General features: G+C 41.6%; 1 protein-coding gene across 1 annotated transcript in view; it reads right to left on the bottom strand.

Annotated features, from left to right (window-relative positions):
* Nucleotides 1-15,536, bottom strand: part of slc17a7a (solute carrier family 17 member 7a) — a 43,669-nt gene extending 28,133 nt beyond the window's left edge. The window contains exon 1 of the mRNA XM_060902663.1: nucleotides 15,475-15,536. Within this exon, the coding sequence (XP_060758646.1) occupies nucleotides 15,475-15,536 (62 nt within the window). The remainder of the gene's footprint in view (nucleotides 1-15,474) is intronic.
* Between the last annotated feature and the right edge of the window lie 266 nt (nucleotides 15,537-15,802).

Raw genomic sequence — 15,802 nt, 5'->3', positions numbered from 1 at the left:
CGACTTATAGTTGTCCTGTGCACAGATTCTCCCACCTGAGCTGTGGATTTCTGCAGCTCCTCCAGAGTGATCATGGGCCTCTTGGCTGCTTCTCTGACCAGTGCTCTCCTTGCTTGCTCTGTCAGTTTAGGTGGACGGCCATGTCTTGGTAGGTTTGCAGTTGTGTCATACTTTTTCCATTTTTGAATGATGGATTGAAAAGTGCTTCTTGAGATGTTCAGAACTTGGGATATTTTTTTATAACCTAACCCTGCTTTAAACTTCTCCAGAACTTTATCCCTGACCTGTCTGGTGAGTTCTTTGGTCTTCATGATGCTGTTTGTTCTTCAGTGTTCTCTAACAAACCACTGAGGCCTTCACAGAACAAGTGTATTTATGCTGAGAGTAAATTACACACAGTAGGACTCTATTAATTAATTAGATGACTTTTGAAGGCAATTGATTGCACTGGATTGTATTTAGAGGTATCAGAGGACAGGGGGCTGAATACTAATGCACACCACATTTTTCAGATTTTTATTTGTTTAAAATTTTGAAGACCATTTATCAATTTCATTTCACTTCACGGGTGGCACGATGGTGTAGTGGTTAGCGCTGTCGCCTCACAGCAAGAAGGTCCTGGGTTTGAGCCCCGGGGCCGGCGAGGGCCTTTCTGTGTGGAGTTTGCATGTTGTCCCCGTGGGTTTCCTCCGGGTGCTCCGGTTTCCCCCACAGTCCAAAGACATGCAGGTTAGGTTAACTGGTGACTCTAAATTGAGCGTAGGTGTGAATGTGAGTGTGAATGGTTGTCTGTGTCTATGTGTCAGCCCTGTGATGACCTGGCGACTTGTCCAGGGTGTACCCTGCCTTTCGCCCGTAGTCAGCTGGGATAGGCTCCAGCTTGCCTGCGACCCTGTAGAAGGATAAAGCGGCTAGAGATAATGAGATTTCACTTCACAATTATGTGCTACTCTGTGTTGGTCTATGACATAAAATCTCAATAAAAAACTTTTAAGTTCGTGGTTGTAAGGTGGAAAAATGTGAAAAAGTTCAAGGGGTATGAATACTTTTGCAAGGCACTGTAAGTCTTAAAATTTCTCTCACCCACAACTTCAGCCCACTTCCCCCATCGGTGCAGTAGATAATCCGTAACTCCACCCTCAGATTAGGATTATTGAAATTCCTCACTTCCGGAAATGAGTGGAAGGATCACCGAGATCCTGATCCTGTTTTTGTCTTCACAAAAATCTTCAAATGATTTCTTTGCTTTACAGTTGAGTGAACGAATCATGGAAGAAAGTATAATTAAGACGAAGCCTCATTAAAGACAGGCTGTTAGATAAATACAGCACATGTGCCTGGCTAAGAGGAATAGCTGCTAGCTGCAATTAGCACTTATAGCTAACAACATATTGCGTGTGTGTGTGTTAGGGGTCACAGGGTATTTGAGGCTGCATTTAAATGTTAATCTATATTCACACAAGATTTTATTTCCATTTTCTTGAGCTTCATTGACATTCTCTAAAAAAAAAAAGAAGGAAATTTAAAAAGTATGATACTTCAGTTAGTTTTTTTTGTTTTTTTTTGTCTCGGCTTCTCAGGTTTCAAGAGAATGTTGAAGTGTGTGGTTTCGATCATAGTTATGTGTTAAGGACAGACTCAGGATCGGTGAGAGTGAATTTTGCACAAGTTTTACCCGAGATTAGCCCCGCCCACTTCTACAATTAAGGTGAAGTCCACATAGACATTTGGAAGTCATCAGTTATTTCTACATTATAAGCTCTTCAAGGAACTAATCATGTAAATAAAATCATACCAGGGGCGATTTCTCAGAGACAACAAGGGAAGCTGAGCTTCCCCTAAAATTCTCTCCCCAGACTGCGGCATCTATGACGTTGAATTCTCATTAAAACAATAACTTGCATAACATAATATATGCCCAAGATTGTATTTATGTTAATTAACTATCCTGTAACTTATTTGAGTGATATCTGACGAACTTGCAGTTCGCTACGAGAATCACCTTTGCTGCCAGGCTGTAACCAGCGTTGCCAGATACTGCTGACGTTTTCCAGCCAAAATATGTTCAAAACCCGCCAAAATGCACTTAAAACAGCCCAATCTGGCAACACTGGCTGTAACCTTTCTCATTTCAATGGGCTCTATGTGCTGGCAGCCGGGTTTCCGTTGCAGTCTACGAGAGGGCTCTGAACGGCCAATTTCGGCTAGTTGTTATTGGTTAAAATCGACAAAATCGTCACTTCCAGGGAAGCCGGGCTTCTCTGGGACTAAACGAGACAGTGGGAGGGGCAAGAAGCCGGGCTGATGAAGGATTATTGGAGGTAGTGAGGAGGGCGGGCTCTGTACTTCGGCGTCGGCGAGGAACACGGAAGCATGATCAGTCCCTAGCGGATGTTGAGAAAGTGTAGTCGTGTGCCAAAGTGCTGTCCGAATTTCTTTTCATATAAACGTTTCTTCTCATTGATGTCTCTGTACATTACTCTGTAAATACATGTAAATATTACTCGTTGTGCTCCGTTAACTTTCATCCATTCTATCAGTTTGATCATTCGTGAATTCACTCGTTTATTTCATTTGTAGTTCAATCTGGTTGTAGGCTAGCTTGAGCCTTATTGGGATCTGCAGTGCTAGCTGCTAACAGAAATTGGTGAAGTCTCTGGAAAGCACAACCAGCTGGTATGACAGGGTCACAGACCATTTTCTGAAAAAGGAGCGGAGGGCAGAATTTGTGTATAAATAGTGTGCATCATATAATGTTCATGAATGTGAAGTGTGTATATTGTTCAGTAATGTTAAGAGAATGGTGGGCTCTGTGTTATAGGTTATACCTGGGTATAATATTCAAGGTTCTGTGTGTTGCATAGCCTACCTGGTTATGAATTTCCAGACTGTGTTGCAGATGTTGTTCAAGGATGTGTTGCACAGCTGGGTGTTGTGTTAAAGACTCTGTGTTGCATATCAGGGTATGATGTTCAAGGCTCTTCGTTGAATAGCCAGTGATTTTTGGATGTTTGATATTTTTGATTAAGGATATGAGGCACTAGCCTGGCAAGCCAGACTATAACATGAAATGTACATGCAAAAATACTTTCTGCCACTAGGTAGGGTTGTCTAGTCCACTATGCTAATGGGGCACACCTTTTTATGCTTTGATATCCGGCCTACAGGTTTTACGATGAATACGTAAAATGGGCTTCCGCTGTTTTAAAAACCAGCAGCCGCCACTGAATCATACATATTATAAATTCATGTAATAAAACTCTTCTGTGAGACTTTAAGTGAACAGGTCTAACATTAAGACAGTAGAAAGCATTAGACAGAAGTATCACACACACACACAATTTTCTTCTCCTGCTTTGTCTTAATCTCAGTAAGAGGATGAGGCCTGAGTGGTGAAATTACATAATCCCACTGTATTCTCTCTTTCACTGACCAAACCATCCATCCATTTCATCATTATATTGTAGTTTACAGACAACATCCCTCTTTTACCTGTGAGCGGAACATTGTGATGATACTCAAAAATGTGACAAATTAAACGAGTGAAAATCCACAAATCCCCCTCCTCGTGCTCAGAACTCTATGTATTTTAAACTCCCACCCCTGCCTCCAGTGAACAGATTGTGTCTCAGTGGGACTGTGTCACCCAGGGAGAATCTCTCCCATCCTACCACACACACACACACACACACACACACACACACACACACACACACACACACACACACACACACACACACGACCTTCATAAGCACCCAACATACAAAATCTCCAAATAGGAATTCATCATATGCAGTAAATAATCAGGTGAAATGACATACAGCCAAAATTCCAGGCATTAACTGCAACAACAAAACAACAATCTGGAAAAACAAAACAGTAAAAAGTAACACTAAACTAATGTCATTCCTTCGCAATATATCAACCACAGTCTCTTTAAAATGGCTAATCTAAAGATAAATTAAAAAAAATCAGTAGTATGTATTCAAAGTAGATGAGACCGCAGTGAGAGATGGAGAGACACTCTGTGTGTGTGTGTGTGTGTGTGTGTGTGTGTGTGTGTGTGTGTGATGGACGGATGAGATTGGTGAGTAAAATAAGAGACACAGAGACAGAGGATAAATAGCGGTGTAAAGGGTTTACGGTTGCTGAAGCTGAGAGTGTGCAGGACTGAGGGACTGGGAGACTGTAACTGTAGGAGCAGGAGAGCCTTTAAATGATTAATCAGCTGCTGACTATTGTACTGTTCATAATAGAGCTTCATCACACACACACACACACACACACACACAGAGCACTTTCTTCCATCAGCTACACCAAATACACACTCTCTCTCTCTGTTTCTCACACACACACACCACTTTCTTCCATCAGCTACACCAATACACTCTCTCTCACACACTCACACACACACACAGCACTTTCTTCCATCAGCTACACCAATACACTCTCTCTCACACACACACACACACACACACACACACACACACACACACACACACACACACACACACACCTTTCTTCCATCAGCTACACTAATACACTCTCTCACACACACACCACTTTCTTCCATCAGCTACACCAATACACTCTCTCACACACACACACACCACTTTCTTCCATCAGCTACACCAATACACTCTCTCACACACACACACCACTTTCTTCCATCAGCTACACCAATACACTCTCTCACACACACACACCACTTTCTTCCATCAGCTACACTAATACACTCTCTCTCACACACACCACTTTCTTCAATCAGCTACACTAATACACTCTCTCTCTCACACACACACACACACACACACACACACACACACACACACACACACACACACACACACACACACACACACACCACTTTCTTCAATCAGCTACACTAATTCTCTCTCACACACACACACACACACACACACACACACACACACACACACACACACCTTTCTTCCATCAGCTACACTAATACACTCTGTCTCTCTCTCTCACACTCACACACACACACACACACCAAGAGGAAATTTCTAGTAGCCAATCCACGTCCATGATTTCAGCATTAGGAGAACACTGGAGAACCCAGAGGAAATCCACACAGAGACACCACAGAGGGAAACTCCACACAGACAATAATTCAAGCTCAGGATGGAACCAGGAAGCTGAATCTGTGAGGCAGCGACGCGACCTACTGCACCATCATGCCACCTGAATACATCGCCTTAATAGGATATTAATTCCTATTTGCCTGGGGCTATATCTAGCACATCATAATAAATTTAATATTAGTCTAATTTTTTAATTTACTAATTTCACTCTTATGATGAATAAAAGGGCATACTAACAGGCTTTATGGTCCTCTGTTTGTTAGCGGTTTGCAGTGGAGTGCCATTCAAATTGATAGAAACAGCCATAATAATCAGCACCTCAGCATGGGTCAGATTATAAAGAAAGACAAGACTGACTGTCTGTCTGTGTGTGTTGGAAAGAAGAAAGCTTAAACATGTTACTGTGTGTGTGTGTGTGTGTGTGTGAGAGAGAGAGAGAGAGAGAGAGAGAGAGAGTGTGTAAGTCACACCATATGTAAATCACACCTCCAAATCTATAAACATGCAGAAGCATCTGTGTTCTTTTACACACTTTGATTTCTCAATGCTACGCTATAAATCTCCACACACTTTAGCAACTCCAGTGGCATGTATTCCTGCAGTCACATCCATCCTCATCAAACCCTTTTTTGTGCCACCGGCCACAGGACAGTGACCTGGCGTAATCACCAATAATAACCAAGGCATGGTAGCACTGTGCGTTTTGTTTATTTTGTACAGCAGACTTCTCAAAACACTACAAAATACAATGGTCATGCTTTATTTATACTTGTAAAACATGATGTATTTTTGTGCCAATCATATGGTTTGAAAGAATGCCAATTAAATAAGCCCCGCCCCGTAAAAAATTGAGGGGTGATGACACGGTCCTGGACTCGCGTCTAAAATTTATTTGGGAAAATACTAGGCATGTAACGATAAACTGTGATACAAATTCATGATGATTCAAATTAAAAAATGAATCGTGATTATTATCAGGTTGCATAATCTCTTAGTTTTTCTTAGCTGGTAATTGTGCTGTTTAGACAGCAGAAGGCACAATAACTTACAATAGCAGAAATGCATGTGACTTCACCCTAGGTGGAAGTAACACAGCTCTAATGCCACAAAAACACACAAAAAATAGATCTGAAATGGGAAAGAGATTGACTGTAGACATAGATTTAACAAGAAATCAGAGCTCTCTTTTTCCAGACTGCTGAAGAAAAGTGACAGAAGGGAGGTAGTTGTTTTCTGATTATTCCCGACTACAGCCTTCACAAATGTTCATAAATAGTTAAGAAAAGGCCTCTTTGTTATTAATGGTTTTCATTTTAAATGGAAGGAATATTTTAGTAACTAGACAGTCTAATCCCAGGCTGTGCAGGATTATAGAGCTGGCAAGCGTGGTGTGTGTGTATGTATGTGTGTGTGTGGGTGTGGGGGGGGGACACAACACATATCGTGTGTGCTACAGTGAGAGGAAGTGACGGTGATGTGATGGCGAGGATGAGGGATTTGCGTTGGCCAACAGCTGGACTTGTGTGTATTAATACTGAGATATTTTTGGATGGGATTTAAATGTGTACTTGCTATCAGAAATCTCAACACAGGGCAACCCAAAAAAAAAGGGTTTTACCTTATTATACAACAGTTAGTTCCGGTCCAATAATTTGACTGGTTGAGTGACGTTCCAGGAGTGCTGATATTTCACATAATAACACTGAGATGTTTCACTGTGTATAACACTCCATTTGTCTTTCAAATGTAAAATTCCACTTCCTAGTTTGAAACTGTTGCTACGGTAATGCTAGCGACATCATCACCAGACGTGGCAAATGATGTTTTTCAGGAATACAACTTCTGAATTAAAATATGAAAGCTTGTCAGATAAAGATGAAAAGGAACCAGGGATGCCAATTTTACCAGAAGCACCTTTAATGAGAATGTACAAATCAGTGTGAGCTAGCTAACCAGCTAACCAACATGCTATAAAGTGAGTGTGACTTCTTTGGGATCTGTTTCCACTCATGAAGCAAAAACAACAACAACAACTCCAACAAAAACCAGAAAGTTTGGCCATATTATTTCCGAAATGTTACTTGATATTAATTTCTTGCTTAAAGAACTGATGTATAAACACGATATCGCACTTGAGGTTGTGCTGCTGTACTCAGGGGCGTCAGAAGCATTTTTAATGTGGGGGGGGACACACTGGCGGGGGGTCCGCCGCCAGAAAATTTTTAATTAATTAGATGCCATTTCCTGCATTCTGGTGTATTTTTAACAGGTTGTTAAACACAATTTTACCTACAAAAGTCACTTAATTCAATGACTATTTTAGAGACTCAACAATAAGTCCTCATTCAACTAGTCCATATATTCATCAGCCTGTTTTTAAACCCACCGCTCTGCCTAAGATAATGAGATGAATGTGACACAGTTTATCACCAACAATGACTTAATGGGTGCATTTTACTTTTTATTTTGTGTTTTCTATTTAGTTTTAGATGTAACACAACATGCCACTGGGCCAAGCAATAGTGACACTCAACTGTATGTTTAAAAATAAGAATATTCATAATTTCACACAATGACCAGGCATGACATGGCATCATGCAAACTTCATAACACAAAATCACACTGTGTCAAGCAACGGTGACACATAAAAAATAACTTCACACAATGAACAGGTGCAATTTTGTTTACCACCAACAGTGACTTTAGTGGGTGCGTTTTACTTTTTTCCGATTTAGTGATGCTCATAACAAAAATGGCATGGCATCATGCAGTCTTCATAACACAAAATTACACTGGGTCAAGCAATGACACATAAAAGAGAACTTCACACAATGAACAAGTGTGGTTTTGTCAACCTACATGCAATGGTGGTACTACAGTAGCATTTCCAGATCAGTATAACAAATAGATTTATAGATAGAACTCCTTCTTATATTGGTGCCACCACAATTTCTACCACTTCATAACTTTTATCCCCCTTTCCTTCACAATCCACCTGGAATAACATCCATCTCTCTCCATCGCTTTCCTCTCTACTATTCCTTCCCCATACACTGATTTCCCATCTTACTTTCCAGAAAACTGCCAAAGACCAGACAAAACAAGGAGTCAATAAATATCATCAGAGCAGACTTGACCTCATTCTTGGCATTACAGTAAGGCAGGCCTACTGGGTTTGAATTAAATGATAGCTAAGGTTAAGCTAGCTGATACATCTCCTAACATTGACTAGCCAGCTAACTGCACTAACATTTCCATTGGGACAGAAAAACCCTGTCCTGTGGGGAAATTCTGACTGACTTTCCGCTTCTTTGTAAAGAATGTCCTGATGTCCATTGTGTCTGGGGAGGAGCAAATACTGCAAACAATTCATCATCAACCAAGAATACCCCATTTCATTGTTTAGTTGAATATTAATTTAACGTGGCCTAGGGTTAATTTTGAGGGCAGATAACAAAAGAATAAGGTTTTAGCAAAAGCTAGACATTGTGAGGTGGCAATGGGGATGACGTCACCTCCTCCACTTTCCAGCAGCTGCACCAACATTTCTCTGCTTGCGCTGAGATTCACTTCACTCGCGCGCCGTGAGCTGTTGTAGGAAACGCCCGGAAAACCCGGAGTGGACTTTCAGTGGTCTGTGTATTCTCTTATCGATCAAGTGGAATGGATTCTTTCACGAAGCAATAGAAACGGCGCTGGGTGAACTAATATTTTATGTTAAATGTGGGGGGGGTCCAAACGAAGAATTATGAAATGTGAGGGGGACACGTCCCCTTCACATTCAATGGTGGCGACGCCCATGGCTGTACTGAATATTAGCATAGCTGTGATTAGCTACGACACGCAGCCTGCGACTGAGGCCAAGTTTACATTAGACCGTATCTGTCTCGTTTTCTTCGCGGATGCACTGTCCGTTTACATTAAAACGCCTGGAAACGCCGGGAAACGGGAATCCGCCAGGGTCCACGTATTCAATCCAGATCGTGTCTGGTCCAGTGCTGTGTAAACATTGAGAATACGCGGATACGCTGTGCTGAGCTCTAGCTGGCATCGTCATTGGACAACGTCACTGTGACATCCACCTTCCTGATTCGCTGGCGTTGGTCATGTGACGCGACTGCTGAAAAACGGCGCGGCCTTCCGCCTTGTATCACCTTTCATTAAAGAGTATAAAAGTATGAAAATACTGCAAATACTGATGCAAATACTGCCCATTGTGTAGTTATGATTGTCTTTAGGCTTGCCATCCTTCCACTTGCAAGTGGTAAGTGACGCGCATGCCCGACATGCACTGAGATCACACACACAGCGGCTCAGTCCCGAATCACTGCTTGTGCACTTCACTCGCGCGCTCTGTGAGCTGCGCAGGGCCAGAGTGCGCACCCTCCAGAGGGCACTCGCTGTTCAGGGCGGAGTGATTTGGAGCGCAGGATGCCTGTGGAGCCGAGCGTATCCGTGTATTGGCGTTGCTGTGTGCACGCGAATCGTTTTAAAAACGTTAATCTGATGATCCGCTGATACGGTCTAATGTAAACCCCACCTGAATCACAGTCAGGCTGATATTCGGAATAACAACACTCCTTCTCGTGTGATATTGTTTAAATGGTGCATAGTTTGTATGTCTTCTCACTACACATACACAGAAGCATTAAGAATTTATTTCGTTATTCATGTGTTAAATTATTCTACAGCCAGAAGAAACAAGGTTCAGGTTCAGGATGAAAGCCTCAACAGTTGTCCTTAATAGTTTACTGGACTTTATGTTTTAACCCAACACATTAATGCACTACTTTTTAGGACAGTAAAAGTCATGTAATATTTAATCACAAACATCATGGATGTTTTGTCCCAGATGCTGGTAGAGCAAGATACAGAAACTTCATGAGACTCCACAGAACCTCATGACAGGGATCACAATTCGGAATTAAACAATTTCATACACTACGTTACACAACTTTTCAGCAATAGTCACATTCCATCATATAAACACACATAACATGAGCCAACTCACTATCTACATTATTATTTGACCTGCATCTAAGGACAAATCTAATGACAATCTAGTAACTGAGGAAACTGTAAATCGAACACATCATTATCTGACCAAATCCATTAAATCACTGATATCCAAAGAACAAAAATAAAATACGTTAAGAAGATGAGAAGTCTTCAAAACATTAAGTACACAACCCCAGTTCCATAAATTTGGGACACTGTGTAAAACAAATAAGAAACAGAATATGACAATTTGCAAATCATGGAAACTCTATCTTTTATTGAAAATAGTACAAAGACAACATATCAAATGTTGAAACTGAGAAATTTTATTGCTGTTGGGTTGTTTTTTTTTTTTTTGGAAAAATATATGCTCATTTTGAATTTGATGTCAGCAACACGTTTCAAAAAAGTTGGGACAGGGGCCACTGTGTTGTGTTGCATCACCTCTACTTTTAACAACATTCTGCAAACATTTGGGAACTGAGGAGACCAATTGCTGTAGTTCTGAAAGATAGATGTTGTCACATTCTTGCCTGATATACAATTTCAATTGCTCAACAGTTCAGAGTCTCCTTTGTCGCTTCATAATGCACCAAACGTTTTAAATGGGAGACAGGTCTGGACTGCAGGCAGGCCAGTTTAGCACCTGGACTCTTTTCCTATGGAGCCATGCAGTTTTAATATGCATAGAAAGCGGTTTGGCATTGTCTTGCTGAAAGAAGGAAGAACTTCCCTGAAAAGGATTTTGTCTGGATGGCAGCATATTGCTCCGAAACGTGTGTATATCATTCAGCATTAATGATGCCTTCCCAGATGTACAAGCTACCCATGTCATGCGCACTAATGCACCCTCATACCATCACAGATGCTGGCTTTTGAACTGTGCACTGATAACAAGCCGGATGGTCCCTCTCCTCTTTAGCCTGGAGGACGTGGTGTCCATGATTTCTAAAAAGAATTCCTATTTTTGATTTGTCAGACCTCGGGACAGTTTTCCACTTCTCCTCAGTCCATCGTAAAAGAGCTCAGGCCCAGAGAAGGTGGCGGTGTTTCTGGATATTGTTTATATCTGGCTTTAACTTGCATTTGTGGATGCAATAATGAACTATTTTCACAAACGATGGTTTTCTGAAGTGTTCCTGAGCCCATACAGTGATTTCCATGACAAACAGGTGTTTGCTTTTAATGTAGTGTTGCCTGAGGGCCTGAAGATCACAGGCATCCAACGTCAGTTTTCAGCCTTGTCTCTTGCATACAGAGATTTCTCCAGATTCTCTGAATCTTTGAATGATATTATGTATCATGGATGATGTGATCCACAAATTCTCTGTAATTTTATATTGAGCAATTTAATGTTATTCTTAAATCATTGCACTGTTTGCCCATACAGTCTTTCACAGAGCTTCATCCCAGAGACTCCGCCTCTCTGGGATGCTCTTTTTATACCTAATCATGTTACTAACCTGTTGCCAATTAACTAAATTATATATTTTTTAAAGCATTATACAACTTTCAGTATTTTGTTACCCCGTCCCAACTTTTCTGAAACGTGTTGCTGACATCAAATTCAAAATGAGCATATATTTTTCAAAAAACAATAAAATACCTCACTTTCAACATTTGATATGTTGCATTTGTACTATTTTCAATGAAATATAGGGTTTCAATGATTTACAAATCTTCGCATTCTGTTTCTTATTTGTGTTTTACACAGTGTCCCAACTTTATGGAATTGGGGTTGTATATTTAGACTTAAAATTAAATTTAAAATGCCTAACACTTTACACATTTTAATTCTGCTCTCTGGATTAGCATTTATAGCTGATAAAAAAGTAATTTAAATGCACGTGTCATGTGTGTACAATTTAATTGTATAAACATGCATCATAATCACATACTAATGAAGGATTCTAAGTTGCTTTATTACCTCCACTGATGAAGTTATGTTTTCGGTGTGGTTTGTTGATATGCCGGTCAGTCGGATTGCAGAAAAACTACTGACCTGCTTTCCATGAACCTTGGTGGAATGGTATACCATGGGACAAGGAAGATCCCAGTAGATTTTGGAGCAGATCCAAGTTACAGAGCAGGTCCACAAATTTAGTTTCACTTTCACTAATTTTGCGAAATTTGCCCTTGGTGGAGGTCTGAGCTCTCCGAGTGCCCTTCTAGTTACATGTTTCTAGTGCTAGAACTATTTAATGACATTATACAGGCTAATATTTTGTTAGCAATCTTGCCTTGATGGTGGGTTGAAAGTACCATTATCACACTTGGTAAGTTCTCTTGCTTTGTTTACTGAATGGCTGATGAGTATATGCAAAAAAAAAATAAGGTTTTAACAGAAAAAACAGCAATATAATACTCTGTCTTTAGTAAAGTGACAACTGTGCTATATAAATCTGACTATAGTTGCAGCTCCAACACCTTTCCAATCAAGTTCAGACATGCTTTATATCAATAGTGCTCAAAGTATCAACAAGAGGCACTAATGCCATTAACTTTTATAACAGGCTGAGTAGAATGTGGAAGGAGACGGACACTTGGGGTGACACCAGTTCAAGAGTGGGCTTAATCATATCCGCCTGGAAGGATTACGTAACAGTTTTGTCTGAAACTCCATTGATCACGACACAAGCTTTTGCCCAACATTTACCCACACACAGATACATGGATGTATGGAAGGATAGAATGGTGGATGGATGGATGGATGGATGGAAACTGGAGTTAAATATGCGTTTAAGATGCAGACGATTATTGGTAGCAACAATGTGGGAACACTACAAATCAAACAATATGTTATTATAATACTCTCTTGACCCTGATACCACTGAAATGTGAATAAAACTAAATTTTACATATATTTGTACTGTATCTGTGGTTAAGGCCTACGGTTAACTACAATTTAGACAGCGGCTGGCTAGACCTTAAGTTTACAGTCTTTCTAATTTGTCAGATTGGCATCAAATTGACAACAAATTATGCTTTGATTATTTTCTAGTCATGGCCTAATGGTTAGAGAAGCAGCTTTGGGACCAAAAGGTCACTGGTTTGATTCCTTGGACCAGCAGGAATGGCTGAAGTGCCCTTGAGCAAGGCTCCTAACCCCCAACTGCTCCCCAGGCTGCTGTGGGTATGTCGTATGTCACTCTGGATAAGAGCGTCTGCTAAATGCCTGTAATGTAATATAATGTAATGTAAGATACACCGTAGAGTAAAACCACTGGGTTGAGTATTTCAGAGCCACTGATCTACTGCGATTTTCACATTTGTGATTCTCTAGGAGTTTAAACTGAATGATGCAACAAACAAACATCCAGTAAGTGACAGTTCTGAGGGTGGGAATGCCATGTTGTGAGTGTTCAAAGAAGGATAGCCAGGCTGGTTTGAGCTGACAGGAAGCCTACAGTAACTCACATATCCACTCTTTACAATCATGGTGGGCGGCACGGTGGTGTAGTGGTTAGCGCTGTCGCCTCACAGCAAGAAGGTCCGGGTTCGAGCCCCGTGGCCAGCGAGGGCCTTTCTGTGTGGAGTTTGCATGTTCTCCCCGTGTCCGCGTGGGTTTCCTCCGGGTGCTCCGGTTTCCCCCACAGTCCAAAGACATGCAGGTTAGGTTAACTGGTGACTCTAAATTGACCGTAGGTGTGAATGTGAGTGTGAATGGTTGTCTGTGTCTATGTGTCAGCCCTGTGATGACCTGGCGACTTGTCCAGGGTGTACCCCGCCTTTCGCCCGTAGTCAGCTGGGATAGGCTCCAGCTTGCCTGCGACCCTGTAGAACAGGATAAAGCGGCTAGAGATAATGAGATGAGACAAATCATGGTGAGCAGAAAAGCATCTCAAAATGCACCACAGATTCAGCCTTTTGGCGGATGAGCTACAACAGCACAACACAGGGTTCCAACTCCTGTCAGTCATGAACAGGAATCTGAGACTACAGTGGGCACAGGCTCAAAGAAACCAGACAGTTCAATATTGTCCAGCCTTTTTAACAAGCTTCAAGTTTCAAAGTCTATGCCCTAATCTAGTTTTAAAGTCTATTCCCAGTGTAACCTCAGATTCCTGCGTGAATGTGCAGGTGCTCTTACTGAGGTGGCTGGAGAGTGTATACACGGTAAATAAACTATTGTATTAGAGTAGATTATAAACATTATGAAACACAATGAGTAAAAACAGTTTGTCCAGGGTTCAAGGGTTTTCAGAGGATAAGAGTTCTTCATCTTTATTGCCCAGAACCCCTTCTGACAGGGAAGAATTGTTGTCGGGTTCTACACAGAACAGTTTTGGATTCACCAGAGGAATATTTATTGAAGGGATCTAAATTTTCTAAGTGCATGCATGACAGACAGATTAATAGACACACAGACAGATAGACAATGTGTGAGTAAGAAAAAGGCACTGACTACACTCTCAGAAAATCACATCACACACACATCACATTATCTCTAGCCGCTTTATCCTTCTACAGGGTCGCAGGCAAGCTGGAGCCTATCCCAGCTGACTACGGGCGAAAGGCGGGGTACACCCTGGACAAGTCGCCAGGTCATCACAGGGCTGACACATAGACACAGACAACCATTCACACTCACATTCACACCTACGGTCAATTTAGAGTCACCAGTTAACCTAACCTGCATGTCTTTGGACTGTGGGGGAAACCGGAGCACCCGGAGGAAACCCACGCGGACACGGGGAGAACATGCAAACTCCGCACAGAAAGGCCCTCGCCGGCCCCGGGGCTCGAACCCAGGACCTTCTTGCTGTGAGGCGACAGCGCTAACCACTACACCACCGTGCCGCCCCACTCTCAGAAAATAAAGTACATTATTGTACCTTTAGGGGTAGAACAGCTTGTCACTGGGGCAGTACTTTCTAAGGTACTTATTTGTACCCTTTATATACTGCTGGGGAACATATATGTATCTTTTTGTCCCTAAAAAGGTACACATACGTAGTTACCTTGAGGTCCAATAATGAGCCCCGGAGGTACACTAGTGTAGATTGTACCTCGAGGGGCATAAATGGACCCCTACTGTAGCCCTATTTCTGACAGTGTACTTTAAATAATTGCAGTCTAATTCATGGACCAGGCAGTTTGCTGTAAAACTGATACTGTTAATAGTCTCACAGCCTGAACTATTTACTGTACAAGTTAATGTATGGATGTCCATGATGTCCAGTAGATCACTTTTCAAAGTCTAGAGTGCTGAATGAACTCATTCCAGAGTTCCTATGGCTCAGTGTGAGCTCTGTATCAGCTCACTGTCTGAGTGAAAAGGAGAAATAAAAAAAGTGTCCAAAGCCAGAGTGCTGAAATTCTCCTCGCTATTTAAAGTCACATAGACAGAGTGATAAAGTTCATCACTAACCTGTGTATCTTTCCCAGGGTTTTTCCTGCTACAGCCTTAAAGCGGTCCGGCCGGATCTCCATGCTCGCGACTCCCGGTGTCCCGACTCACGCGCGCGCACCACACTTCAGTTCAAGTGCGTCTCTCTCTCTCTCTCTCTCTCTCTCTCTCCATGGTCCTGAAATGGGCTGAGCGTCATTCCCAGGAAATGACACTTTTTAAAATTCAGTCACTCTCTCACTCAGAATAATAATAATAATAATAATAATAATATACACACAAATATAACTATTAGTGCTTGTGCGCGGGCGTTTATTAATTATTCAAGTGGATTAAATATAGTTTGTTT

The sequence above is a fragment of the Neoarius graeffei genome, chromosome 20 (genome assembly GCF_027579695.1).
Source record: "Neoarius graeffei isolate fNeoGra1 chromosome 20, fNeoGra1.pri, whole genome shotgun sequence".
Taxonomy (NCBI): domain Eukaryota; kingdom Metazoa; phylum Chordata; class Actinopteri; order Siluriformes; family Ariidae; genus Neoarius; species Neoarius graeffei.
Note: the sequence above shows the minus strand (reverse complement) of the source record. Positions and strands in the feature narration are given on the sequence as shown.